The sequence below is a fragment of the Glycine max genome, chromosome 4 (genome assembly GCF_000004515.6).
Source record: "Glycine max cultivar Williams 82 chromosome 4, Glycine_max_v4.0, whole genome shotgun sequence".
Taxonomy (NCBI): domain Eukaryota; kingdom Viridiplantae; phylum Streptophyta; class Magnoliopsida; order Fabales; family Fabaceae; genus Glycine; species Glycine max.
This window is the reverse complement of record NC_016091.4, coordinates 19,972,319-19,999,940: the sequence shown is the minus strand read 5'-3', so window position 1 is coordinate 19,999,940 and position 27,622 is coordinate 19,972,319. Positions and strand designations below refer to the sequence as shown.

At 34.2% G+C, this 27,622-nt stretch overlaps 2 protein-coding genes and 1 non-coding gene across 3 annotated transcripts; all 3 read right to left on the bottom strand.

Moving 5' to 3' along the window:
• Nucleotides 1-4,099: 4,099 nt before the first annotated feature.
• Nucleotides 4,100-5,044, bottom strand: LOC113001415 (uncharacterized). Its single transcript, XM_026128105.1, has 2 exons — nt 4,781-5,044; nt 4,100-4,519 (listed from the first exon to the last, which is right to left on the bottom strand). The coding sequence occupies exons 1-2, from the start codon at nt 5,042-5,044 to the stop codon at nt 4,100-4,102; spliced, it is 684 nt and encodes a 227-aa protein (XP_025983890.1).
• An 18,598-nt stretch (nt 5,045-23,642) lies between these two features.
• Nucleotides 23,643-24,557, bottom strand: LOC106798640 (protein STRUBBELIG-RECEPTOR FAMILY 3). Its single transcript, XM_014775251.3, has 2 exons — nt 24,237-24,557; nt 23,643-23,903 (listed from the first exon to the last, which is right to left on the bottom strand). Exons 1-2 carry the CDS (start codon nt 24,537-24,539, stop codon nt 23,658-23,660), a joined length of 549 nt encoding a protein of 182 aa, XP_014630737.1. The 5' UTR covers nt 24,540-24,557; the 3' UTR covers nt 23,643-23,657.
• Nucleotides 24,558-24,639: 82 nt separating this feature from the next.
• On the bottom strand, nt 24,640-27,412 carry LOC100785616 (uncharacterized). The gene is made up of 4 exons (XR_005891015.1): nt 27,308-27,412; nt 26,215-26,259; nt 25,060-25,230; nt 24,640-24,970 (listed from the first exon to the last, which is right to left on the bottom strand). It is a non-coding gene; the product is annotated as an uncharacterized protein (transcript).
• Between the last annotated feature and the right edge of the window lie 210 nt (nt 27,413-27,622).

Genomic DNA, 27,622 nt, shown 5'->3' with positions numbered 1-27,622 from the left:
AAAAATCCTACATTTCTAGGGTACCCTACCTACATTATGGAGCCCTAAATACAAAGCCCAAAAATAATGAAACCTTAATGTAATATGTACAAAGATAATTTGACTCATACTTAGCCCATGAGACCGAAATCTACCCTAAGGCTCATGAGAACCCTAAGGCCTTCTCTTGCATCTCTGGGCCAATCTTCTTGAAGTCTTCTATCCAATGCCCTTGGGGGGGGTAGGATTGCATCACCTATGAAAGATAAAGGCGAGGACTTTGAGTCGTATAGAAACATAAAGGCGAGGACGTTGAGTCCTGTGAAAGATAAAGGCGAGGACTTTGAGTCCTATGGAAACATAAAGGTGAAGACGTTGAGTCCTATGAAAGATAAAGGCGAGGACTTTAAGTCCTATGAAAACATGAAGGCAAGGACTTTGAGTCTTATGGAAACATAAAGGTGAGCACTTTGAGTCCTATGGAATCATAAAGGCAAGGACTTTGAATCCTATGAAAGATAAAGGCGAGGACTTTGAGTCCTATGGAAACATAAAGGCGAGGACGTTGAGTCCTATAAAAGATAAAGGCAAGGACTTTGAGTCTTATAGAAACATAAAGGTGAGGATGTTGAGTCCTATGAAAGATAAAGGTGAGGACTTTGAGTCCTATGGAAATATAAAGGTAAGGATGTTGAGTCCTATGAAAGATAAAGGTAAGGACTTTGAGTCCTATGAAAACATGAAGGCAAGGACTTTGAGTCTTATGGAAACATAAAGGCGAGGACTTTGAGTCCTATGGAAACATAAAGGCAAGGACTTTGAGTCCTATGAAAGATAAAGGTGAGGACTTTAAGTCCTATGGGAACATAAAGGCGAGGACGTTGAGTCCTATGAAGCATAAAGGCGGGGACTTTGAGTCCTATGGAAACATAAAGGCGAGGACATTGTGTCCTATGAAACATAAAAGCGAGGACTTTGAGTTCTATGAAAGATAAAGGCAAGGACGTTGAGTCCTATGAAAGATAAAAGTAAGGACTTTGAGTCCTATGAAAGATAAAGGCAAGGACTTTGAGTCCTATGGAACATGCCAATAAGTACTAGTACCCAAGGGCTTAACCTTATAAGAAATCAAGAGGTTGACTCTTTGAGAGGGCCTCTGATCCTAAACTCAAAAGATGGGACATTGGATTTTGGAAATTGGTATATAAAGAGAAATCTATGCACTTATAGCCTGATGTGAAACATGAGTTTTGGAATGCATAAGCATGCAACCTTCATCTTGAAATGAAGTAAATGTAGGCTTTGTGCAATGCTCATGACATTTTTTCCCTCTTTTTGTGATTTTTTTCTGTGAAGAACACAGATTGACCGCCTCTTTCTGAAGGATGTGATAATTCATGCAATCTCATCCTATCTTTTGCAAATCTCTTTGGGGACTCCCTCAGAGTGTATGTTTTGATTTAATCAACTGAAATATTGATCGAAGGGTTTGTCCCTTTCTTTTTGTTTAAAAACTTTGATTATTCTACACAGCAAGAAAATATAAGGCATTGGGTGATGGCAATGGATTGTTACACTTTGGCATATGTCTAAGTGAAACTTTCCTAATTTAAGATCATAGAATGATGCCAAGGATCTGGCGATCCCGCTAAAACTTGATGACATGAGCTGATCCCAAAAGAATTTATATAACGAAAGCTTCCCTTGGATTCGAAAGGAATCCTAAGGAGTTTGCATGAGCGATTAACATCAAGTGTACCCACTATCACAATTGTCTTTGGGCATCTTTCATGAGTTCCTGGTCGAATAAGGTTGCTTCTCAAATGTGCAAATGCAAACCTTGAGGCTTCCTTTATATATATATATATATATATATATATATATATATATATATATATATATATATATATATATATATATATATTCAACAATCACAAGCGTGTGCGGGTTCCATTCCCGCATGGGCTTTCTTGGGCTTGTAACGTGGTCAGGGGTAAGAAGGCTATGAAAGAAAGGATTAGAGAGGCTCCAAGAGTCTTTAAGGGTTATATTGAGTAAGAACCTTGAGAGTCTTGCTTATACTTTTATTCATTTTAACTTTTTGGGTTGGGCTTTACTTCATTTGTCTTATACATTAATCCTTATTGCACTTTTTTTCCTTCCTTGTAAAATTTGGAGATCTTTTGTCTCTATTTTTTTCACTCGCCTTTGGTGGATTTGCTTTCTACTTTTTTTTCTTAACATCATTGTTGCCCAACCTAGAGCTTGGTAAACATCATGCATGTGTTGTTTGCATTACTCTTCCCGCCAATTTAGCAGTGGTTCCTACTCAAGGTTTTGTTTTATTTATTATTGTTATTATTACTTTTTTTCAAGAAAAAAAGTTTACTTTAGCTCGGAGGGGGTAGCAAGGGATAAATTAGTGTTTGGGATGAATAAACACGACCATGCCTCATTTTAAATCTTGACTAGAGACTCTTATAGTTTATATTTTGGGACAAAACCTCTGATAAACACTCTCTTGATTTATTTATTTTTACTTTTTCCTAGGCCACCCTTTTGGGTTTTCAACCTATCGGGTGAGGACTTGTTGTCTGCCTCTAGGTTCGCTTGAAGCTCATGCATGGTGCCTATCATTGCCCCAGTGTTGGGTTCGAAGGTATACTCTGTTGTCATTTTTCATGACCTTGTAGCAAGAAGAAATGAAAGAACCTATGCAAGTTCTTGAAAAAGAAATGTCAAGGACAAGAAATATTTAAAGGATTTTCAATTGACAGATTAAGTCAAATGACTCTTGTTCTTCACAACTCATTTTTTTCTCGAGAAAGATAAATTTTAAAAATGATAAGATGAGGTCATATGAATGTCTATACTTCTTATTTTTTATTTGGAAACACAGTCAATCAAATGTTTATTCAACTTTACTCGTCACTTATGGCACCCCACCAAACATGTAGAACATGCAATTTCTGATTGGGTGGACTTGGAGATCAACTCAAGAGCGCAAGTCACTTGAGCAAACAAAAAGAATGGCATACATTCACATTCCAGTGAAAGTTAAATAAGCAAAGATGTAATTGTGAGAGAATGAGAGACAACAACATCAAATTCATCTATATTATTAACATTGTGATTGTTGTTTATAGTAATAGCATTAACCTGTAAATCCTAATGAGTCATTGGAAATATCTAACAACAACCTTCAAATTGCCCCAAGCATCATGCATAGTATTGCTTGATGACATCAGAATTCACAAGCGATTCTCCTCCTCAAATCTCAACCAACTTGTATCGATCAGACTTTGCACCTTATGTTTCAGGGTCATACAATGCTTAATGGAATGCCCTGGAACTCCCCCATGATAAGCACATATCACATTGGAGTTGTATCCTCTGGGAAATGGAGGTTGAGGAATCTTTGATGGGCTTATGACTACCATTGCATTATCAAGCAGATATGGGAGTAAGTCAGCATACGAGATTGGAATTGGGGTGAATTCTACAAGCTTCTTTTCTAGAAAGTTCCTTCGTTGGTTGGTGTTTTGATTGGTATTAGGGGTGGTGTTTGGTCTTGGATGTGCACTAGGTGGATTTAGTGGCGGACTAGGGGTGGCCTTTATGGATGATTAGGCGTTCTTGGTTGGTAGGGTGGTGAGTAATGGGAAGGACTGATATTGGCTGAGTATTGATATTTTTGGGGAGGATATTGGTACATGAGATTTAAAGGGGCTAGTGGAAAATTTGGCCATGTAGGAATGGCAGTCACAACATGGGTTTCTCCCTCCTTCTTATTCCCTTCACTCATCCCAGGTCTTCTATTACTAGAACTAGCAGTAGCAGAATAATCAAATTTCCCTCTTCTCAGACCCACTTCAATCCTCTCGCCAGCAAACACTAAATCTGCAAAACTTAAAGGCATGTAACCTACCATCTTCTCATAGTAAAACACCAACAATGTGTCTACTATCATTGTTATCATCTCTCTCTCCATCATCAGGGGCACTACTTGAGCTGTCAGATCTCTCCACCTTTGAGCGTATTCTTTGAAAGATTAATTGTCTTTCTTGCAGATATTCTATAGTTGCATTCCATTTGGAGCCATATCAAAGTTATACTAATACTACCTAATAAAAGAAACCATTAGGTCCTTCCAGGAATGGACCCGGGAAGGTTCTAGGTTAGTATACCAGGTAATAGCTGCCCCAGCAAGACTTTTTTGGAAGAAATGCATCAACAACTTTTCATCTTTTGCATACGTCCTCATCTTCCTACAATACATTTTCAGGTGATTCTTTGGGCAAGTGATTCCCTTGTACTTATTAAAATCTGGCACCTTGAACTTTGGAGGAATAACCACGTCAGGTACCAAACACAACTCTGCTATGTCAGCAAAGGCATAATTTCCTCCTCCTTCAATAGCTCGTAGCCTCTCATCCATATGCTCAATCATTTCCTTCTCAAGTACTATGGAAGGCCCCTCTCCCCTTACAAAATGCAAGGGTTGTGATAACAGGCAACATTGAGATATTCCAGGAGCGTTCTGCACAGGGATGCCAAAAAATGCCTACCCTTTAGTGGTATATCATGGATAAACCCCAAACCCAACCAGAGTGTGGTCTTGGGGAACTTCATGTGTTTCCCCCATGGGTTGAGAGACACGTGCATGATCAGATTGGGGTTGTTGATTCTCAATGAGTACGGGTGTAGAATTTTTGATATTCTCACCAGAAGTGTATACAATAGTGGGCGGTGTATAATTAGGAGGCAACCTATATGGTGGGAAACAATTCTTGCTCTAAACCTGAACATGATGAGGCCCGCATGCATTTTTCGTTGCCTCGCCCCCTTGAACTACTAGATCTAAGACTGGACGATTCACTTGATTGAAACCGGTCGGGTGAATTGGGTCCATCTCAGTGGCAATACTTGCAGCAACAACTGTAGTAGTGTTATCCTCCATCATCTTTCTCATGCTCATCATTGCTTCCATCATCTTTGTCATTTGTTCCTTCATGGCATCCATATTGGCTTTTAGTTGTTCTTGTACTTCTTCGATTTCACTCATTATTCTGGCTTTGGCACGCGTCTGGTAAGGGTGCCATAAAGTGCGATCTTTCTCTTTGGTTACAATGATTACAATTCTGATTTCAAGGAAAGAATGCAATGAGCAATACAACCAAAGTGGAAAGACAAACAAGCATGAATGCATGTGAATGATATGTTGCTAAAGTATTGCGAATTTTACACAAAACATAGGGTCGAGTCAACTCTAATTTTCATTAAATCTCGTCAGAGTCAAAGTGCAACTGAAATAAAAATGGATACATCAACGGTTCCTAATTTTGTAAGTTATTAGCTCAATCATGTGTTAGTAGTAGTCAAAGAAGCTATGTAAATTTGACCCATCTTCTGCCCTAACTTTTGCAAGCTGGTTACTTCCATACCTTGACCTTGACTTGATAAAATCTTTTTCTTAAAAAAGACTGTGCTTGGTTTGACCCTATGTTCGTAGGAATAGAAATTTTGATCACCAATATTTCAACAACCTATCATAGAAGAGATATGATGAATGATCAGGGCATAGTTATGCTATGCATGAAAAATGTATTTATCAAACCGACAAAAGACGCCCGAAAGACCACCCTTTCTTGTTAACAATGCATTGGGTACCATGTTCATGTGATTTCCATCATTTTTGGGAGAAAGGATTGTATAACCCCAACATGGTTTGTTTATAGGTATTACCATGGTACCCAACACATGAAACTAAAAATGCAGTGTAAACTTTCACACTTCATTGTGACTTTTGGCGACGAAGAAGGGAATGCAAGGCATGAGCAACTATATGGCAGGATCATGCATAACATGTGAATGATGATAATAGAATGTATGCAATTGGCTAAACAAAAACATGCTAAATGAATATGTATGACAGTGCAATGACTTATGCAAATGCAATGCATGAATGATATGTCCATTATGACGCCATGAAGAGATGCATGACGCGATCAAGGAAACCAGACATGGTGAGTTTGCACCATGTCTTTAATTCAGGAACCTAATGGAAAGGATCCAAAAGTCCACTATCTAGTGACAACTCCCAAGGGTATTTCATGTAACCTTACTGGCCTCTAGAGATATCATCCTCTTAGGTAATACACTATGGCAATAGGGATTATCAGCGACAATGCATCACCAAAAGAGGAAAACTCTATATGAGACTTCACTGTTATCAAGCGAGTCGAGGACCCGACATGACCACAAATCGACCTCCACTCACTATAGCTAACATAGACCCAGGTATAGGGCCCAATATCTCAAAGTGTGTGCAAAAAGTGTGGGTGTCATATGTGAATGAAGCAACCTAAGAATTACCTAACCCCACCAGCAAAACAACCAGAAAATTCCCAGGCAGATACAAGAAGCATAGCACATGTCGTCTATCATAGGATTCAATGGCACAATTTATTTCTAACTACAAAGGTCATAGATACAAAGATACACACCAAGAAGTAACAACGTAGCAAAGGTTATATACAAACATGAGCGAAACAACGAATAAAGGAAACGAGTTCGAAGCTAAACTGCAAAACGAATAGTAATGGAATGAAACTTTAACGAACATGAGCACAACGCGGTGATTAAAGAGAAAGGAAAAATAAATAAATAAATAAAAGGTCACCATAAAATTGCACACTCGATCAAATGACTTAACTCTCTTAATTTCCCCAATGGAGTCGCCATCTGTCACAACCTATTTTACAACGGGACGGCGAAAGAAAATAAAAGAAAAGCGCGTTCGTCTCCTAGGGAGAAAACGAGTAGGAGTCGCCACCAACGTTTATTTAAGGAAAACGTTAGAAAAACCAAAAGAGGTATGCGGATTTTGAAAAGAAGGGTTCAGGAGTTGTTTACGCATAGGAAAGATATTAGCACCTCACGTGCCCATCACGAGGGACGACAACCTTTCATCGAATGTGCAAAACATGACTTCAAAATTATTTATTTTCCCTTTTTTATTATTATTAATTTTTTTGAATTGACAAGGGTGTTGCCCTTGCTCCTACGTAGTTTTTTAAGTAAGAATGTTCATGTTTTTTTTAAAAGATTTATTTTGATTGCAAACAAAGAGTCATTAGGGCGTTGGACCTTGAAACAATGTTTTAATTTTTGAACAGCGAAGGGAATTGTTAAGGCGTTGGAACTTGAAACGATCTCAAGTGATATTTGACGAAAATAAGTTTGGTTATGAATTGATTTTTTTTTCATTTTGGTTTTGTTTATTGCCTTCCAGTCTCACTAAAAGAAAACCAATTTCATGACACTAGTGATCGACTAGAATTAAGCCTTACGAATAAGATGGAATTACCAACGATAAAGGGGAGAAGATAAATACGCCCATAATATCACAGAGGACCCATAAGGGTACATAGATTACGTTCAACTCTTAAGAAAACTAACTGATTGTTGCACGAGGTACAAGATTAGCAAGAGAAATGATGTAGCGAATGATCCAAGATTGCGATTTGGCAGCGCCTCGACTTTACTTTTTTTCTTCTTCTCTTTCTCTTTCTGCGTTTCTTCCTTTCCTTCTTCAGTTCCAGAACCCTTAAACCTTTCCCCTACATAGCTATTATTAGTGAAAGGTCATTTGGTGCAGGGGAAGCTCGCCCAGGCGAGTCACTTGCTTAGGCTTGAAGGTATCAGCTCGCCCAAACAAGCCGGTTGCTTAAGGTGAGCTAGATACTAGCCTGGGCGAGTTTAGGTCTAGGAAATGACCATTTTCCCCCTTCCTTGTCGCTTTTGCTTCTGGAACTGACAAACAACCATCAATACCTTGCGCGACCCCTTGGCCTTGCGTTGTAACTGATGCCAAACACCGTAATTCGGTTAGCAATGATCAAAACATCATATCCGAATGATAAAAACATTATACCTAGATGAAATTAGGGTCTGATAGGGGGTTAATGGGTATGTATTGTAATCACTTACGATGAGCTGATCAAATTGATGGTGGCATTCACGAGTCCCTAAATTATTAAAATGACTTAATTTGACCCCTAAATTTTTGAACATTTCAATTAGTTCCTCTAATTTTTAAAAATGTTTCATTTATATCATTTTCGTCAAATTGAAACTAACACTGTTAATGAGAATTACAACTATTTCTAACTAAAAACCACCATAGTTTAACAAAAAGACCTCATCGAAATATTTTAAAAAATTAGAGGAATTGATTGGTATGTTTGGAAATTTAGAAACCAAATTGAACCATTTTAAATATTTTAGGGACCAAATTAATAATTAAAATCTACAAGTAAATGACATTGGTTAAAATGGAAAGCAAGAAAATGAAGGAAAAAAATACATCAAAAGTGACACGTGTACAAATAATCCATGTCAACAAAGTGTCTTTTATATGATATATTAATTAATTAATTGATATATTGATACATTTTAGTTTATACCATGTTTTATTTTCACATGTGATAATCTTGATTTTAAATTGTAGTTCCCAGCCATACTTGTGACCACAAAGTAAAGGTTTTTTTATGTATCACGTGTCACAAATGAAATTGCATAGCAACAACTACATTTTATATTTTGTAAATTCCTGCAATGTCAAGAATCGCGGTAAAATCACAATTGCAAGCAACCGCAAAGTTGAAACTATAATGATAATATAATCATTTAAAAAAAAAATTGTCTCTATTGACTCCATGTCCTAAATCTGCATTTTTTTTAGAGACCAATCAAAAAAGCATGTTGATATTTCGCACCAATGCATTGTTAAAAAAATTACGACCCTAGCACTATACCAAAAAAAACATAATAACCCAAACTTCATTTCAAAATAGATTAAGAAGCATGCAAAGCCGTTTGGCATAGGCTTCTATGACATAAGCGTTTGAAGATGACAGGCGTTAACGTTTCGACCACGGATATCTCTTTTTCACATCTGTGGTTCTTACTTGTGTATGAACATTTCCATCTAGCTAGTGAATAAAGAAAAAGGGATTTTTTATGTCATCTAGTGGGTTTTCAAATGCAGATTCTCCGCCTCGGGATGAATTTCCTGGAAATGGAAGGAAATTTAGACTAAAAAATATGGGCGTTTTTAACGCCGGTCATGCAAAGTTGTTATATACTACTACTATCACCCATCGGTCTGCAAAGTTGTTATACTCTGACTAATTGTCTCTTAAAATTCAAAGTTTGGCACCCTCAACGATTATGATGTATTGTCATATTTATGAGAAGGGGTTTTCCTTTGATGGTACTTATGTCATATATAATGTAATTTACATATATTTCTCTTTTTTTTCAATGATTTTCTATGTGAGCATCCATTAAATTTTATCTTATCACCTTACTAGTAATTAGTAAACATATGTTCCATCCGTCTATTTATAAGTGAAAAAAATTATCCTAAAATAATTGTTATTTTAGTTTTTTAATATAATATTAATTTTTTTACTTAAAAATTTTATCATATTAATGGTGGACAACAAAATTTATAAAGTAATTAATAATGATATAGAATTAATTATAATAATTGTTATTTTAGTTTTTTTTATTTATGTAAAATAACCTAAAACAATAATTATTTTAGGACGGATGAAATAATATTTAAAGGGCAATGAAAAATGGAAACATACGAATAAATATGTGCATATTCATGGGAGAGAACAAATAAGTATTAACCGTCCAATAAAATAATAACAATTAACCTTTCGTAACTTCCGCATAACAAAAGTTACGTTTCGCATTGTTTATCAATTTCCATATCTAAATTGTGTCATCTTTTCAAGAGATATTTAAATTACGGGGCGTTCTCATATTTATTTCAAGAGATATGTAGTTACATTCTGATTAGGTAGACAAACTTCTTTAATTAATGGTTTGAACTTGTATACTGCAATTGATTGTCAAATTTAAGAAATTTAAATTAATTGAAGGTAGGTTAAGTTCAACAGCTAGCTATTATAAATTGACATGATGATATTTTAGAAATTGAAAAGTGAAGTTCATTTTTTGACACAACAATTGAAAGTGAAATTAAATAACTATTAATATATGTTTATTAAGGTTTACATAGGTAGGTTTATTAATTATTTTAAGAAATTTAATTAAGCCCCTAAACCAATTTTATTACAATTGAGTCCTTAATCTACTACAATTTTTGTAATTGGGTCCCTAAAGTTAGTAAAATTGCTACAAATTATTTTTTTCTCACAATTTCAAACCATTATTTTTTTAGTTGCCTAGATCACTGTATCTTTCATGAGAGACAATTATGTTTGAATTAGATAGAATCATTGAACAACCACATGCTAGTTGATCCACATATTTGCTGTTTTTTCTATTTTGTGGATGCTTGGTGGTGGCTTCAAACAATTACCAAACTAACTTTGGAATTTAATTACTAAATTCTTACAAGATTAAGGATTTAATTATTATTATTTTATAATTTAGTGACCTTGTTAAAAAATATAGAAATCTAATACTTTTTTAGACCCTTTTTTAATTAGTCTATAAGCATCTTGTAGATAGTTCTATCGATTTGGAGAGATTATTTACGTACAGAAGGCATAAATATGAAAATTTACTTAGAATCGAATTTTTACTATTCGAATAAATCACCTAAGTATTTTGTGTGTGTGTATATATATATATATATATATTATTATAATTACACAATTTAATAACAATTGGATATGTTTTCTTAACATTTAGTGTTTATTTTGATAGTTATTCACCACTAAGTGTTTAAAACATTTTAATTTATTCTTTTTCTAAAGTTGTGAGAGCCACATACAAGTGTTCAATCCTATGCTAGTCCCTCATTTCAAAACTTTAAGTGTTTAAGGACCCGTTTAGAGTGGTTATGAATTTTTGGTTTTTGATTTTCAAAATGTAATTTAAAAAAAAATGAGCTTGGTAAAAACAACGCTGAAATGGTTTTTAAATCATTTTTATACTAATTTTCAAACTCAAAAGAAAAAATGTTTTGTGAATTTGATTTAGTTTTAAAAAAAACACTTTGACAATAACTCTTTTTGTTGCTACCATTATCACCATAGTCATCGCTAATGTTATTATCATTGTCACCACCTCCGTCACACTGTCACTATCGTTGTCATCACCGACACCACAATCGCCATCACCACCACCACACCGTCAACACTAGTTGCTGACACCAACATCACTACCACCATTATTGTCACTAACATTACTATTACTATCATCACTACCAATCTGTCATCACTATTGTCACCACCATGATTACCGTCAATACCACCTTTGCCATCATCACCACCAACGTCACCGCCACCGCCACACGCATTATTGTCACAACCACCGCCAACATTGTCGCCATCACCACCATCGTCATCGACACCACCGATATTACCACTACAATCATCACCACAACCGTTACTACCACTAGTACCACTATCATCGGCATCATTATCACCACTGCCACCTCTACTACTGCAACTCCCACTGCAACCACCACTGATATCTCTACTGCCACCTATGCTAATAGCATCATCATTACCATTGTCATGACTCCTACATAAAAGCACTTTAAACTAATTTTATTATAATATGAAACTTTCAAAATGAGTTTCTTTTTCAATTAATCATATTTTAAAAATTGGTTTTAAAATTTCCTGAAACTAAAACTAAAAACTAGTTTTTATTTTTAAAAATTTTGAAACTCAAATCTAAAAATCAATCCAAACAAGACCTAAGATTTTTACACTCAAAGTACAAAATGCTCCTATAAAACACCCTCAAATATTATTTTTCAATTTTGTAATTTCTATTATACGAGCTTAGTGTCCCGTGTGTTGCATGTTGGTTAATTTTGAAAATCGAGATAATCCTGGATAAATCTGAAGTCGTGTATAAACACTTTCAGATTGAATCAAATTTCGGGGTTCAACCAAAATTGTTCAATCGGATAAAATCAGAAGATTATAATTCAAGAGTTTTGTTTTGGTCTTGTGAGTTTTTCACATATTATGCTTTCTGAACCAGGATGATTATTTATGATCAAAGAACAGGTGGTTTTTGGCGGTTGATGAACAGGTGGTTTTTGGCGGTTGATGGAAGTTTTATCTAACTTCCAACCGTTGATGGAAGTTAGTAACTTCCATGTAACTTCCAACCTTTTGCCTAAACCGAACATCTCGTTATTACATTAAAACAAGCGTGCACTCTTATTTTAACATAATAAAGAGATCAATTACACTAAAATGTCCAACAAACCTCCCCCATTTTAGTGTAATTACCGATCAAATCACCAAAGTCATAACATACCACAAACTACTGCATAGATGAAATATCGTGACGATTGAATTTCATCTTAGCAAATTACACGTTTCAAATATTCGAATATCAGGGTGTCACTAAGGATTGAACCCTTTCTATTCATAATGAATACATGAAGATAATCTGCACAATAGTTTATAACATTACTCTTGCTCGACACTAGTTTTACTAGCCTGTGTCCCTATCCTTCATAAGCATATCAAAGCCAAGTCCCAGCTTCTTGAAGCGGCTAAACTTCATGCTTATATAGGTAGTCCTTTTCTTTCTTGCACCTGCAAATGCAATTTTTCAAAAGGACCATTAAGAAGTTATACTTCAACCTCCTTAACTTACAGAACCGAACACATTCCTTTTGGGATACTTTCGATGATGTGTTCCAATCTCTACATGTTAAGCTTTCCACATTGAATTCAGCACCTAATGTCATATTAGATGGGAATTGGGTATCTTAACATAAGAGATTTCAGATGGACTTTAATCCTAATCCCACAGCCGACCTTTTCACGAGATCTCTACTTAACCCTTTGGTTAAATGATCGGCCAAATTATGCTGAGTTCTCACAAACTCCACTGATATCACACCATGCATGATTAACTCCTGAACCATGTTGTGTCTAACACCCAAGTGTCTAGACTTCCCATTATACACTTGACTATATGCCTTAGCCAAAGTAGCCTGACTATCGCACCTGATAGACACGGGAGGTATAGGTTTGGGCCACAATGGAATCTCATAGATCAGATTTCTTAGCCACTCAGCTTCTTTACCAGCTGCTGCTAAAGCTACAAATTCAGATTCCATTGTTGAATTTGTAATGCAGGTCTGTTTCTTGGATGCCCAAGAGATAGCACCTCCTCCAAGGAGGAATACCCAACCACTTGTGGATGAATAATCCTCCATATTGGTTATCCAACTTGCATCAGAGTAACCTTCAATAACCGAAGGAAATCCAGTATATGTCAAACCATAATCAATGGTTCCCTTTAAGTATTTGAATACTCTATTCATAGCTTGCCAATGATGAGAACTAGGATTACTTGTAAACCTACTGAGTTTAGCAACAGCATAAGCTATATCAGGCCTAGTACTAATCATTGCATACATGAGTGATCCTATCGCCCTTGAGTATTCAAGTTGAGACACTGCTACACCTTTATTAGGTAATAGCTTAAGGTTAGGATCAATGGGAGTACTTACCGGAGAACAATCTTTAAAATTAAATTTCTCCAATATCTTCTCAATATAATGTGATTGAGAGATGGAAATACCATTGTTTCCACGTTTGATCTTTATTCCTAAGATCACATCCGCCTCCCCCATATCTTTCATATCAAACTTAGAAGACAAAAATGCCTTAGTTTCATCAACTTGATCTTGGTCGGTACCAAAGATCAACATGTCGTCTACATACAGACAAATGATAACTCCTTTGCCATGAGTATCAAACTTGCTGTATAGACATTTATCTGCTTGGTTTATAACAAAACCACTAGACAACACAACCTCATCAAATTTTTGATGCCATTGCTTAGGCGCTTGTTTCAAGCCATAAAGAGATTTCATCAGTTTACACACCTTATTTTCATTTCCTGGCATAACAAACCCTTCAGGTTGTTTCATGTATATCTCTTCATCCAATTCACCATTTAAGAATGCAGTTTTCACATCCATTTGGTGAATCACCAGATTGTGGATAGTAGCAAGTGCTAACAACAGTCTAATAGTGGATATCCTAGCAACAGGAGCATATGTATCGAAAAAATCAATACCCTCCTTTTGCCTAAAGCCTTGGATAACCAATCTGGCTTTGTACTTGTCAACAGTACCATCCACTTTCATCTTTCTCCTAAAGATCATCTTACATCCTAATGGCTTACATCCAGGAGGTAAGTCAACCAATTTCCAGGTATTATTTTGCATGATGGAATCCATCTCACTTTGGATTGCTTCTTTCCAGAATACTGCATCCCTTGAAGCCATTGCTTCACTAAAAGTCTTTGGGTCTTCCTCAACATTAAGACAATATTGATATTGAAATTGAATATCATTCCTTGACCCTTCAACCAAATAGAGTTGAAAGTCATCACCAAATGACTTAGCCTTTCTTACTCTCGTACTCTTTCTAGTTTCAGTACTAGTTGAAGGTATATCCTCAATATTAACTGAGACTTTCGACATGGAATTCATGTCCTTTGGCCTAGGTATAGATGTAAACCTTTGTTCATCAAAGATAGCATCCCGTGACTCTATAACCGAGTTCACAGCAACAGAATCATTAGATTCTAGCACATAGAATCTATATGCTTTAGAATGTTCAGCATATCCAATAAATATGCAATCTATACCTCTTTCACCTATGGTTTTCCTTTTAGGTTCTGTAAGCCTGACTACAGCCCTACATCCCCAAATTTTGAGATAACTCAAATTTGGTGTCTTTTTGTGCCAAAGTTCATATGGGGTAACCTTATTCCTTTTGTTAGGAATTCGGTTCAACAAGTAACAGGCTGTCAACATAGCCTCACCCCAAAATCCTTCACTTAAACCCGAATAGGATAACATGGAATTCACCATTTCTTTCAAGGTTCTATTCTTCCTTTCGGCTACACCATTTTGTTGTGGTGTATAGGGAGCTGTAGTTTGATGTATTATTCCAGTAGATTGAAAATAAACCGGATCATAATACTCACCTCCCCTATCCGTACGAAGAGTTTTGATTAGCCCATTTTGATGAAGTTCTACCTCTTTCTTATAAATTTTAAATTTATCAAGAGCTTCATCTTTTGTATTTAATAAATATACATAACAATACCTTGATGCATCATCAATAAAAGTAACAAGATATTTTTTATGACCTAATGATGGAGTAGCATGCAAATCACACAAATCACTATGAATAAGGTCTAAGACTTTAGTCTCACTTTTAACATCCTTAAAAGGTTTCCTAGTGATCTTGGTCAACATGCAAGTTTTGCATTTTTCAATGTTCATATCAAAAGGAGGAATCATACTTGTTTTTGACATATCTTTTAATCTTTTGTAATGAACATGTCCTAATCTAGCATGCCAAATTTCTGATTTTGTCATATTAGTTATAGAACTACACGAGGCCATACAAACAGATTCATGAACAAAAGGAACATCAATGTTTAATTTAAACATTCCATTACAACGATAACCAAATCCAACAAACGAACCATGTCTTGACAAGATGTACTTGTCACTTTCAAGTACTTGCTTGAAACCACAATTATTTAAAACCATACCAGACAATAAGTTCTTACGAATACCAGGTACAAATAAGACATTATCCAAATACAAACTTTTTCCGGAAGTAAAAACTAAATTCACACAACCTAATCCTAGGATTGGTTCAGTTGCAACATTGCCCATCTTCACAATAGAGCCATCATCGATTGGTCTAAATTCCTTGAACCAACGACGATCTTTGCACACATGGCTTGTTGCTCCCGAATCAAACCACCAAGCAACGTCATCATCCTTGTTGCTTTTCAGGATCATTAGACCCACTTGGACCAGCCCTGTTCTTTCCTTTGAACACCCGGCAATCCCTCTTTAAATGACCAGGTTTCCCACACTTCCAACATGACAATTTTGTCTGTTTGTTTGGACATTTGTTCTTATTTCCTTGAAATTTTCGTTTGTTACCTTTAGCATTGTAATTTTGCTTAACTGTTCCACTTTCCTCTACCATATTAACGGAAGAGGAACCTGCTACGGTTTTATCATTGACTTTGTCAATTTCCTGAGCCCTCAGCGACTCCTCAATCATGAAATGACTACCGAGTTGAACCAGAGTCAACTCTTCCTTCTTATGTTTCAAGGTATGCTTGAAGTCTTTCCAAGAAGAAGGCAGTTTATCAATTATAGATGAAACTGCAATGGATTCATCCATTTTCAAATCATGTTGAGTAAACTGACCCAAAATCCGCAGCAGTTCATTATATTGCTCCATAACAGGCCTCGAATCAATCATTTTGTAATTAAAGAAATTACTAACTAAGAATTTGTTACTTAAGGCATCTTCTGCCATATACTTGGATTCAAGAGAGTCCCATAATTCCTTAGCAGACTCAACATTTTGATAAATATCAAAGAGAGAGTCAGACATACCGTTCAGAATGTGTCCACGACAAATGTAATCGTCGTTCTCCCATTTCGAACGCTTCCTTGTTTGATCCAGAGTTTCGCCTTCCATATACACCGGCATCGGTGTACTCAGCACATACACCACATTCAATGTTGTCAAGAGAAAGTGCATCTTCTTCTGCCATCTTCTGAAATCCTGTCCTTCAAACTTGTCCAATTTCGCAAACTTGCTTGTCATCTTCGAACTATCGTTCGTCATCTCGAAAGATTTGATTCAATCTTTTGTTGGTTAATTTTGAAAATCGAGATAATCCTGGATAAATCTGAAGTCGTGTATAAACACTTTCAGATTGAATCAAATTTCGGGGTTCAACCAAAATTGTTCAATCGGATAAAATCAGAAGATTATAATTCAAGAGTTTTGTTTTGGTCTTGTGAGTTTTTCACATATTATGCTTTCTGAACCAGGATGATTATTTATAATCAAAGAACAGGTGGTTTTTGGCGGTTGATGGAAGTTATTTATTTTTAAAAAATTGCCGTTAATGGAAGTTTTAGTAACTTCCATGTAACTTCCAACCGTTGATGGAAGTTAGTAACTTCCATGTAACTTCCAACCTTTTGCCTAAACCGAACATCTCGTTATTACATTAAAACAAGCGTGCACTCTTATTTTAACATAATAAAGAGATCAATTACACTAAAATGTCCAACATTGCATGGGTGAAGTTTATAACCTATAAGTTATTTATATTATTGCATTTTTAATATATGTATATGTTGGTAGATATATATGTAAAAAAATATTAAAAATAATAAATACTGATATTTATTCAAATAGTTTTATATTTATGCATGTCTTTTATAATTTTAGTTAATATAAATATTTATTTTAAAATAAAATATTTTTTGTATTTGTATGTAATTACATATATCCTAATTCTAATAAAAAGTATTAATAGTAAAAATATTTTACTTTGCATTTTGTAATCATTTTCTTTAAAAAAGTTTTATTATCACAAGGGAAAGAAATATCAATTATATAGATCTTATAAAGCAAAGATTTTTGCGCATTTAAACTTATAATTACAATAAAAAAATTAATGATGAATAAATAAAAATGAGAGTGCTTAGTTAATAATATTGTAAATCATATTTTTTATGGTAATAACTAATAGAGTCGTTAATTTTTTTTTGCTGATTTCAAGTTAGTATAGTTCACTTTTAGTTCTACTTTGGGAATATAATATTTTTATCCTTATACATAAATAATTAAGAGTTTCAAGCATTTTAGTTAGGATTTATTTCGTGATTATATGCATGAATAGACACATATACAATACATTAGTATTAAACACAACCAACAATGAAATGACACATGACTAAAAAATGATATAAAAAGGTTAAAAAATAAGTAATTTTTTTTATCCATGTTAACTTGGGTGAATACAGGTATCTCAACGAAAAAAGTAGGAGAATCAATTGACCCCTTGCATAATTTCAATAAATGGAAAGTAAGCATGAAAAATAATTTCACACCCCACGGATACGGCTCCGAATCGGACCCAGCTTTGATTGGAAATAAATTAATTAATTATATTTTTCAATATAAATATATCTAATATCTGGTTATTTAAATTATGTGACTAAATAAAAAATATATATCATCGATAATTGTATCAGTCAAGTGTATGGATTATTTTGATTAACATCTGTAAATTTTAAAACAATTTAAGATATACATATAAAAACAAATCAATATGTATAAATCTATCAGATATGTTATAGAAAATGATGCAATCCTATCCTCTAAGGGCATTGGATAAAAGACTCCAAGAAGATTGGGTCAGAGATGCAAGAGAAGGTCCTAAGGTTCTCATGAGCCTTAGGGTAGATTTTGGACCCATGGGCTAAGTATGAGCTCACTTATCTTTGTACATATTAGATTAGGATTTCATTATTTTTGGGTCTTGTATGTAAGGCTCCATAATGTAGGTAGGGTACCCTAGAAATGTAGAATTTTTCAGCCCTTGTATTTTAGGGCACCTAGACTAGTTTTTGTATTAGGGATAGTTTTGTAATTTCACATGCATTAAGTGAATATTTGATGTGTGTTGGAAAATAAATTTAATTGAATTGGGAGAAGCTCAATCCAATTAAATTTTAGAGGGGGAGGTGAGCATTTGCTTGCTACACTCTATTTCCACATCATATAGTCACACTTTGTGTATGTCCTCATGCTTTACATGTCTCATGACACTTAAGCACACTTAGTGGAGAATCTTGGACTTGATCTTGGATTAGTGGGCTGAACCATAGCTAAAATTCAATAATCATAATTAGTGAAATTTTGGCTCCACAAATTCAATTTCAAATTCAAGTGAAATTTGAATAGAAATTCAAATTTCCCTCCAATTTTGTGACACTTAGGCTATAAATAGAGGTCATGTGTGTGCATTTTTTGGAACTTTGATCATTTGAAAATTAAACTTCAGATTTCAGAGATCTTTTAGAGCTCAAAAATTCGTGCTCTTCTCTTTCTCTCCCTTCATTCATCTCCTTCTTCCTCCAAGCTCTTATCCATGGCCTCCTATGGTGGTGAGCTTTTTCTAGACTCATCTTCTCCTTGAAGTGGTGTCTCCTCTCTCTCTTCCTTCTCCATTCCGCTGCCATTCATCTTCCAAGAAGAAAAGGAATCCATTGATGAAGAAGATCCTAGGCCTACAAGCTCCACATGGAGCTTACATCATGTGGTATCGAGAGCATCTTCATCTAGGTGATGTTATTTTGCTTCCCCTGTCTTTTTGTTCGGTGAATTCTCTTTAATTCCGAGTTCTTCATCTTATTCTCCATGTATATCCTCCATTGTCTTGTGGTTTGGTGTTGTTTAGAGTAGATTCAAAAAAATAAACCGATTAAATCTTAGATCTACACTTGTTCTTGCATTTCTATGGTTCAAATTTTGTAGATCTACTCTTGAATCATGTTTTTGTGTTGATTTTAGGTTCTATCATTTTTCATTCATAATATTCTTGTGCTGAACCTTAGATCTAAATTTTCTTCCAAAATATTGATTAGAAAAAAAACACAAAAATCTAAGTGTAAATCACTTAATCCATGTTGTCTTAGAGTCATGTTTAGTCATAGTAATTGTCACATTATGTTCTAAGTTTGTGTTGAATTTTTATTTTTGTTGATTGAATTCTAGATACATTTGTTCATGTATTCTTGTCATTCTTAGCCTATCTTTTGAATTTTGAGTCTAATTCATGCATGTTATTTAGTTCATAACATGTTCTAAATCAATTCTTAGAAGTAGTCTTGTTGTTGAACTCTTTTTTTTTTCTAAGTTTCCTACATGATGCCTATGATGAAGTTGAGTTGTGGTTGGATTTGTGAATCAAAATAAGTATTAAGCTCTCTTGAATTGTGTTATTCAAGATAATTGAGCATAAGCAAACACAAGTTGTAACTATCCAAGCCTTAAGCAACATAAATACTACTCTTGATTTCTAGGTTGAAATCGATGGTACTGGCAACTTGAACATACGAACTTGTATAAATTAATGGGAATTAGTCACTACGTGTTTTGAGCTGAAAGTTTTACTGAATTTTCTAGACATCTGGAGAAAAATTATGAAAAAAGAACCAAGCAATTTGGATTAAAGGAAAAAATAAGAAAAATCACACAATTTGGCAAAAAAAATTAGTGTCCAGGAAAAAAAAAGTGAAAGGGAAGTGTGTTTGTTGTTTTGGCTCAAAATTTGTTCTATAATTGGTGCCTATTTTATACCAATTCTAGTTCTGAAATTTCAATTGAAAATTAATGTGAAAAAAAGTTCCAAAACTAGAGGTTTCTTGAGTCTTTTTATTTTGGTTTTTTTACTCTACTCTAGAGCCATTCTAAGTTTCTCTTTGAGTCCTAGCTTGCTTTTATGTGCTTTTCATTGCTTTAATTGTTGAAAAATCCCTAAAAATTTGTCTTGTTAAAACTCTATTGGTTTAGCTTTCATTTCATTTTTTGGGTCTTTGGTTATTGTTTGTCTCTTTGTTTCCTTGTTTGTGAGTTGCCATATAGGGAATTGGAAAAGAGGATTGGTGTCATCCCTTGAAGAATTTGAGTCAAGAAGCAAGGGGAAAACCACCTTAAGAGCTATTGGACTAAGAAGCACTCCAAATTGAGTGAATCACCGAAGAGAGAACAACCACCAAAATTGAGGACCTTTTTGTAATTTTGTAATTGACAATTTACTTACTTTCATTGCTTTCAAATTTTGTAACAAAAAGGCCTTTCATTGAAAGTAAGTTGGGAGCCTCCAATAGGTCACCCTACTTCTATTTGTGTGTAATAATTTTAGACAATTTTCCCTTAGGATTGTGAGTGTTTTGTTGGGAACCTTAAATGTGGTCATCCAAACATTCTTAGGATTCGCCTAGTTTACATTTCTTGCTTACTTTCATAGCTTATTTCCTTTACCTTCCATTGTCAAACTGCCTAGAGAGCTTACCTTTTACCAATTAGTTTTTACCTTATCTTTCACACCTCTTTTAGTGTTTATTTTGGCTAGTTTCAACCATAGTTTCTTTTACCTTTTGTTTTCAAACCCCCAACAAGAAAGAACCATAACTTAGGAAACAACATGAGTCTTCATTCTTCATCTAGTGTTAATGGTGAGGGTTCTACTCCTAAGGACCCCTTGTATAAGATATTCAATGAGTTGAGATCCCTTAAGTTGTGGAAAGAAAAACAAGAGAGAAAAGAAAAAGGTAAAAAAAGAAGAGTGGAAGAAATAAGTCAAGATAAAAGAGAGAAAATAAGAGAGGAATAAAGAAGAAAAATAATGAAAGAAATGAAAAGAGAAAAACATGCCTCATATAGTAGTCATAACTCTTGCAAGAGCCTAAGTAAATGTTGGATCAAGTAGCCTCAGAATAATTAAGAAGGGGGGGTTGAATTAATTATTAATGTACCTTGCCTAATTTAAAACTTATCCTTCTTAATGTTACTATAGATTTAATTAGGCTTTTACTACCAAGTTAAGAAAGAAAAGAACAGTAATTGAAACTTAACCAAAAGTAAAAGCGATAATTAAAAGTGCACAACAAAAATTAAAAGTGTAGGGAAGAAGAAGACAAACACAAGAATTTTATACTGGTTCTGTTACAACCCATGCCTACATCCAGTCCCCAAGCAACCTGTGATCCTTGAGATTTCTTTCAACCTTGTAAAAACCTTTACAAGCAAAGATCCACAAGGGATGTACCCTCCTTTGTTCTCTTTGAACAACCAAGTGGATGTACCCTCCACTTGAACTGATCCACAAGAGATGTATCCTCCTTTGGTTTATTCATGATTTTATTTCATGATTGGTTTAGAATCTTTTATGTTTATTTTACAAAAAAAATGCTTTGTGTATGTTTTGAATTATGTATGTTTTACGCACTTTGGCCTTTTTGATGTTGCCAAAGGGGGAGAGAAAAAGGGGTATTTTAAGAAATCAAGATGTTGTATTTTTTCAAGACTTAAAATTAAGCATAAATTCAAAAAGAAAGGGGGAGAAAGGGATGAGTGAATGGTAGAACAACAATTGTATGCATTCTCTTGATTTCAGGATTGTCATCACCAAAAAGGGGGAGATTGTGAAAGCAATGTCTTCCAAGGTTATTTTGATGATGTCAAAGAATCAAGAATTAAGCAAAGATTTAAGAATAATCAAGATCAAGATTCAAGACTCAAGATTCAAGAATCAAGAGAAGACTCAATCAAGATAAATATTAAAAAGTTTTTCAAAACATTGAATAGCACAAGAAGTTTTTATTGGAACAAATTATGCATGTATGTGGTATATATGGGTATTTATGAATCTTATTAAATAATTAAGTTTATAACAACGGATTTTCTTTATTTCAAAGTATGACTTTTTTATATGTAACTTTTTTACATTGTTAAAATTAAATAATAATAATAATAATAATAATAATAATAATAATAATAATAATAATAATAAATTAATGATGTTAAAATGAAATAATTAATATCATGCATAATGAGCATGATTCTATTTTGTATGTCATTGAAATTTTGTTTTGCATGAGTATAGGATACATGATACGCATGAAATCAAATTTCATGTTTAAAGGATAGTCACCAATAATAGTTTAACAATATGTGTTATTATATAATGTTTATAGCCTCTATTGCCAACACGAGTTTATATATAGAGAGAGTTAAGAGGGTGAAATATTTTTCTCTTAATTATATTTATATCGTATATAATATTATTATTTATTTTAATGACTAAGTTAAATAACTACATTTTTCAATTTTGCAACACAATTTAAAATTAATTAAATAGACATCACTCAATAAGATATATTATAAATTTACAATATGATATAAGAAAATATGTATATATTATTAATATTATTATATGATAAATTTATCTTAAATTGGTTATATAGGATAAATTTCTTATATATTTATATTGATAATCAAAATATATTCTCGTGTATTACACTACACCAGTTATACAAGTTAAATAAAATAGTATATAATATAAGCGGACAAAATCAGATATTCAGTACGTATACTTATTTGTTTAGATTTATGACAAAATGTGACACGTGGGCTCCATCGAATAATATGATAGAAAAGTTCAAATAAACAGAAGTGAATAAATATAATGTACCCCTGCTATATAGAATAATCAAGTCAATTATTGTAGCAAAATCATCGAGTCAATTATTGTAGGCTAGTAGTTTTGGCCAAACAATTGAGTCAACTAGCGTAACCAAAATCAATTCTCATATTAGGTTGAAAATTGATTCTCATATTGGTTGAGCAATGTGTAGGAGTAAAAATAGGTTAAATCAGTCGACAAAAGTTTATGATCTAACTTACAATACGTCACTACAAGAAAAATGACTTTTACCTACAGTCAACATCTATCACTAGAAGTCCAAAATCCGTAGGTAGATGTATAAAAGACTTTGTCCTACAGACGTTTTTTGCGTCAACTTTGAGGGGGTATACAGTGACAACTAATAGTCTGTCACTATAGGCTTTACCTACGGATATATTTTTACCTACAATCAAATTTAACTATCACTATAGGTAACACCTACTATTTCAAATGTGTAGGTAAAAAATATTAATTTATACCTATAATCTCTAACTGTAGGTAAAAGTGAGTTTACTTGTACCTACGGTCGTCTGTAGGTAAAAGTCAGTTTACTTGTACCTACTATTCCATGACAATCTTGTTTTGAATTCATCATCTGAATGGAGTGCATCCTCCAACGACCCATTAATGCAATACTCATAAATAAGAAGCCTTTGGCCATGCTCTGCACAGTACCCAATAAGCTCAGCAATATTTGGATGTCGGATTCTGTCAATACTGTTTATCAATTCGAGAAACTCATCATCTGTTTGGTGATCAGAAACTCTCTTGTCTAGTTTCTTCACAGCAAGTATCTAACAATTCATAGAGAAAGAGTGAGTGTCAAGATTTGAGTCCAATCACGGTATATATGCAATTTACAAGACTGTTTGAACAATGGAAACAGAAATAGAGCAACTTGAGTCAAAATGCAGTTGAAACATATCAGTAGTTAAACATGTGATAAATAAATATTATCTATCCAGATAAGAGAACATTTAAGAAACTACACAAAAAGAAATTATTAATGTAATCATTATTAGCTACCTAAAGGTGATTAAGTTCAGGAAAATAAATCATAAGCCATGGAAATGAAGTAGATTGGGCAGTTAATAAGCACCAATGCAATTAATGAGCAAAAATCCTACCTTTCCATCTGGAAGCTCTGCCCTATACACACTCCCCAGCATGCCTAAACCTATAAGATTGTCTTGAGAAAAGCTATTTGTACACTGTTGAAGGGATGCGATGGTGAAAGTTTTTGCAAAAGTGGGAGGAACTGGACTTTTTTTGGGAGGATTGATGTTAGCCTCTTTGTGGAATAAGGTTGGTTCAACAATCACCCTCTCAACAGGAAGTGGTGGAGGAGGTGGCGGTGGAGAAGGCATTGAAAATACATATAATGAACTCATATCTATCTCATGCTCTAACAGCTTTGGGATTGTTTCCATTCTTTGTTCATCCTTTTCTTGCTTGCCAAAAAAAGGTGGTTTGGATAATGACTAGCTTGGCGGACTTGACTCAGACAAACAAACATACTATGGAAATGGACTAGAGGACAAGAGGATAATGACTAGGTACTGGACTTGGCTCAGACACCACATTTTGGGAATGGTTCACTAAAATGGAATTTGACTCACCGTTCAATGCCTCAAATTCTTCTGATGTCGAGGAAGTGGTTTTGGATTTTGAATCTGTGGTGTGTTTGAGTGAGGAAGATTCTGTCTCCACCGGTCTCAAAATCTCTCCTGAAGAAGCATCTTTATCAAACGGCTCTACAGCTGCTACATACACAGAACTAACACTACTTGTTGGTTGTTCTGCATTTGGATTTCGTACTTCCAGGGTCCTTCAGTGACTCCATCACTGCTTCCATGAACATCTAAATAGCATGGATAAATCAAACATGAATAAAATCCAAAATTTGTCATCAAGTATTTCGATTATGTAGAAGTTATCAAGTTGATTCACTCTTTCTTCCTCCTCTGCAGTAGATGGAAAACCTGCAAGGTCATCTAGTTGATATTCTACATACTGATCATCTTCCAATGTGGCTGGAACATGGGACCCAAAGGGATCACCATTTGACAATTCAAAGCTTATCATTGATGATGATGATGGGGAAATATTGCCGCACTTCTCCTGCTTTGCAAGAATGCCATACAAAATGTAAGAGTGAGACTATAGTTCCTTTCTCTGTTTGATCTCCTTTTCTCATGCTTTGATTATACCTCTTTCTGCCTTATTTATTGTTTCACTATCCCTAAAGGTAGATATTTACATAAATTACATTTTTGAAGTTTAGGTACTGGCTCTGTCTTGCCTAGGTAGTGCAGATACACAAGTAGTGGGCATTCACCATGCAGTAAAAAGAAAAATTGTAGCATGTAAGTTGCGTTTGTTGCAAAGGTTTGAACAAGTGGAACAAAACGTTTGTATTTTGCTTAATCTTTGGAGTATTTTAAAAATAAAAGAAAAGACGACATAAGGTTGAAAAAGTATTATATTTTAATTCCACTAAAAGGATGGAACAGAGAATAAAATAGACCCAGGCAGCCCTTCCCATTTTTTTGTGTGTCTAACACCACGGTATTGGTACCAAAAAATTATCATAAAATAAAAAAAATAAAATAAAACATTCCATGAAACCCATGTAACAAAAAAAAAGGATAAAATCGTTAGTTCATAGTATATTCCCCTAAAACCAATCACCGATTCAATGAACAATTTAGAAAGAGTAATACTGTTGACACAAAAGCTTTTGATACTGAAAACATGCCTCTCTGTATTCCGTTGAATCTCAGCAGTGTGTCAGATCCGTTGGCCTGGAGATGGGTATGTATTTTTGTGGGACACTCTTGGTTGTGTCATGGTATCATTACTTATTTAGAAATGACAATTACTAGAATTTTCACATTGAGACAGAAAACCAAGGGATTTCAATCACTTTTTTTTCTGTTAGTTTAGATACTTACTGAGTTACCACCAACCAATGTTCCACTTGGTGTGTGATAGCTACTATAGCCATACAAGCATATAGTTTACATGAAAAAAATTACAATGCATATGAAGAATGGGGGAAAATATTTCATTACAAAGAAAGTGAAAATAGTGAAAGGGATATACCTCATGTTCACGATGTTCATCTTTCGAAGAAATATCAGATGGAACCTGAGAAATGTCAAACAGTATATTAATATTACTTAAAATAATAATAATAATAATAATAATAAAAGTCATGCCAATTAAAGAATTCAAACAAAGTTGAAATCATCATGCAGCTCAAACAACCACATCTTTGATGGCCATGCAAAAGCCATTTGGCAGGTATTAACACATCAGATTTTAACAAACCACATAGCACTCTCCTCTAACATTTGCAAAATGCAATCATCTAAGTATAATATTCAACTTGAGTACTCTTATGCAAAATTATCTTTTAGGTTCAGGATCATCTAATGCTAGTAAGGAGCATCATAAGGTCAAGTTATGAGAGAGAAAGACAAAAATAAAATCAATGGGTCCTATATATAAATAATGGTGGACCCTATTATAATTGTTGTGCTTTTCTTTCTCATGGCATGACATGACATTGTCACATTCTTTGCTAACATGAGAGGATCATCATCCTATCTTTTAATGATTAAAAAATGTTTTGGGTCCTTGGACATTATACTCATTTTCAATTCAGTTCCTACAAAAAACAAATGTTAACTTATTCCCAATATGAACATTTTCAATGCCATATCTGCCATGCCATCTATGGTCGTTATAACAAACTGAGTTTGCGCCCAATTAAAAATGATTATCATGTACAGGGATAAATATAAATTTCTGCTCCCTATACACGATATTCATTTTCAATTTGGTTATAACCCCAAATGGTAAAACAAAATTGAAAACAATTATTTGTACAAGGACTAAATTAAAAAACTATTTCATATAAGAAAATGTTGATGGTTTCATAGCCAATTCCAAGCCCGGGTAAAGGAAGAGGGTTGTGTTAGGCTCTCAGTGACAGTAACTAACATAAAACTTGTTGCTATACCAAACATGGATCACTCACAACTTCTTTAACAAAAGAACCAAATTAAGAATGAATATCACGTATAGAACCAAAATTATATTTTAACATTTTTCAAAATAGAGGGTACATTTCCTCAGCCAAACCTATTTGCATGTTATTCTAACAGTAAATTAAGAGCTAATAAATGCAAACCTCCATCCTACTCATTGGTCGTCTTGAACGGACCTGCTCAATGGCATTTATCGTGCTGCTTGTTGATGGTTCTGCATCTAACAAAGAAAAATGTAAGATATTTACAAAAACTGAAGGTACTAAGTGCAGATCCTCATACAAATCAATATAGCAGAAATAGTTAAGAGAAACTAGGTACTTGAGTCATGCCTTTGTTTTTAGATAATGATTCATTGCTGTAGCCTAATTCGTGCACAGATCTCCAAACATCCTGAGGAAAAACAGTCAATTCTTAGAGATGTACAAGATGGACTATTGAAATTTTATCAAAGTGAA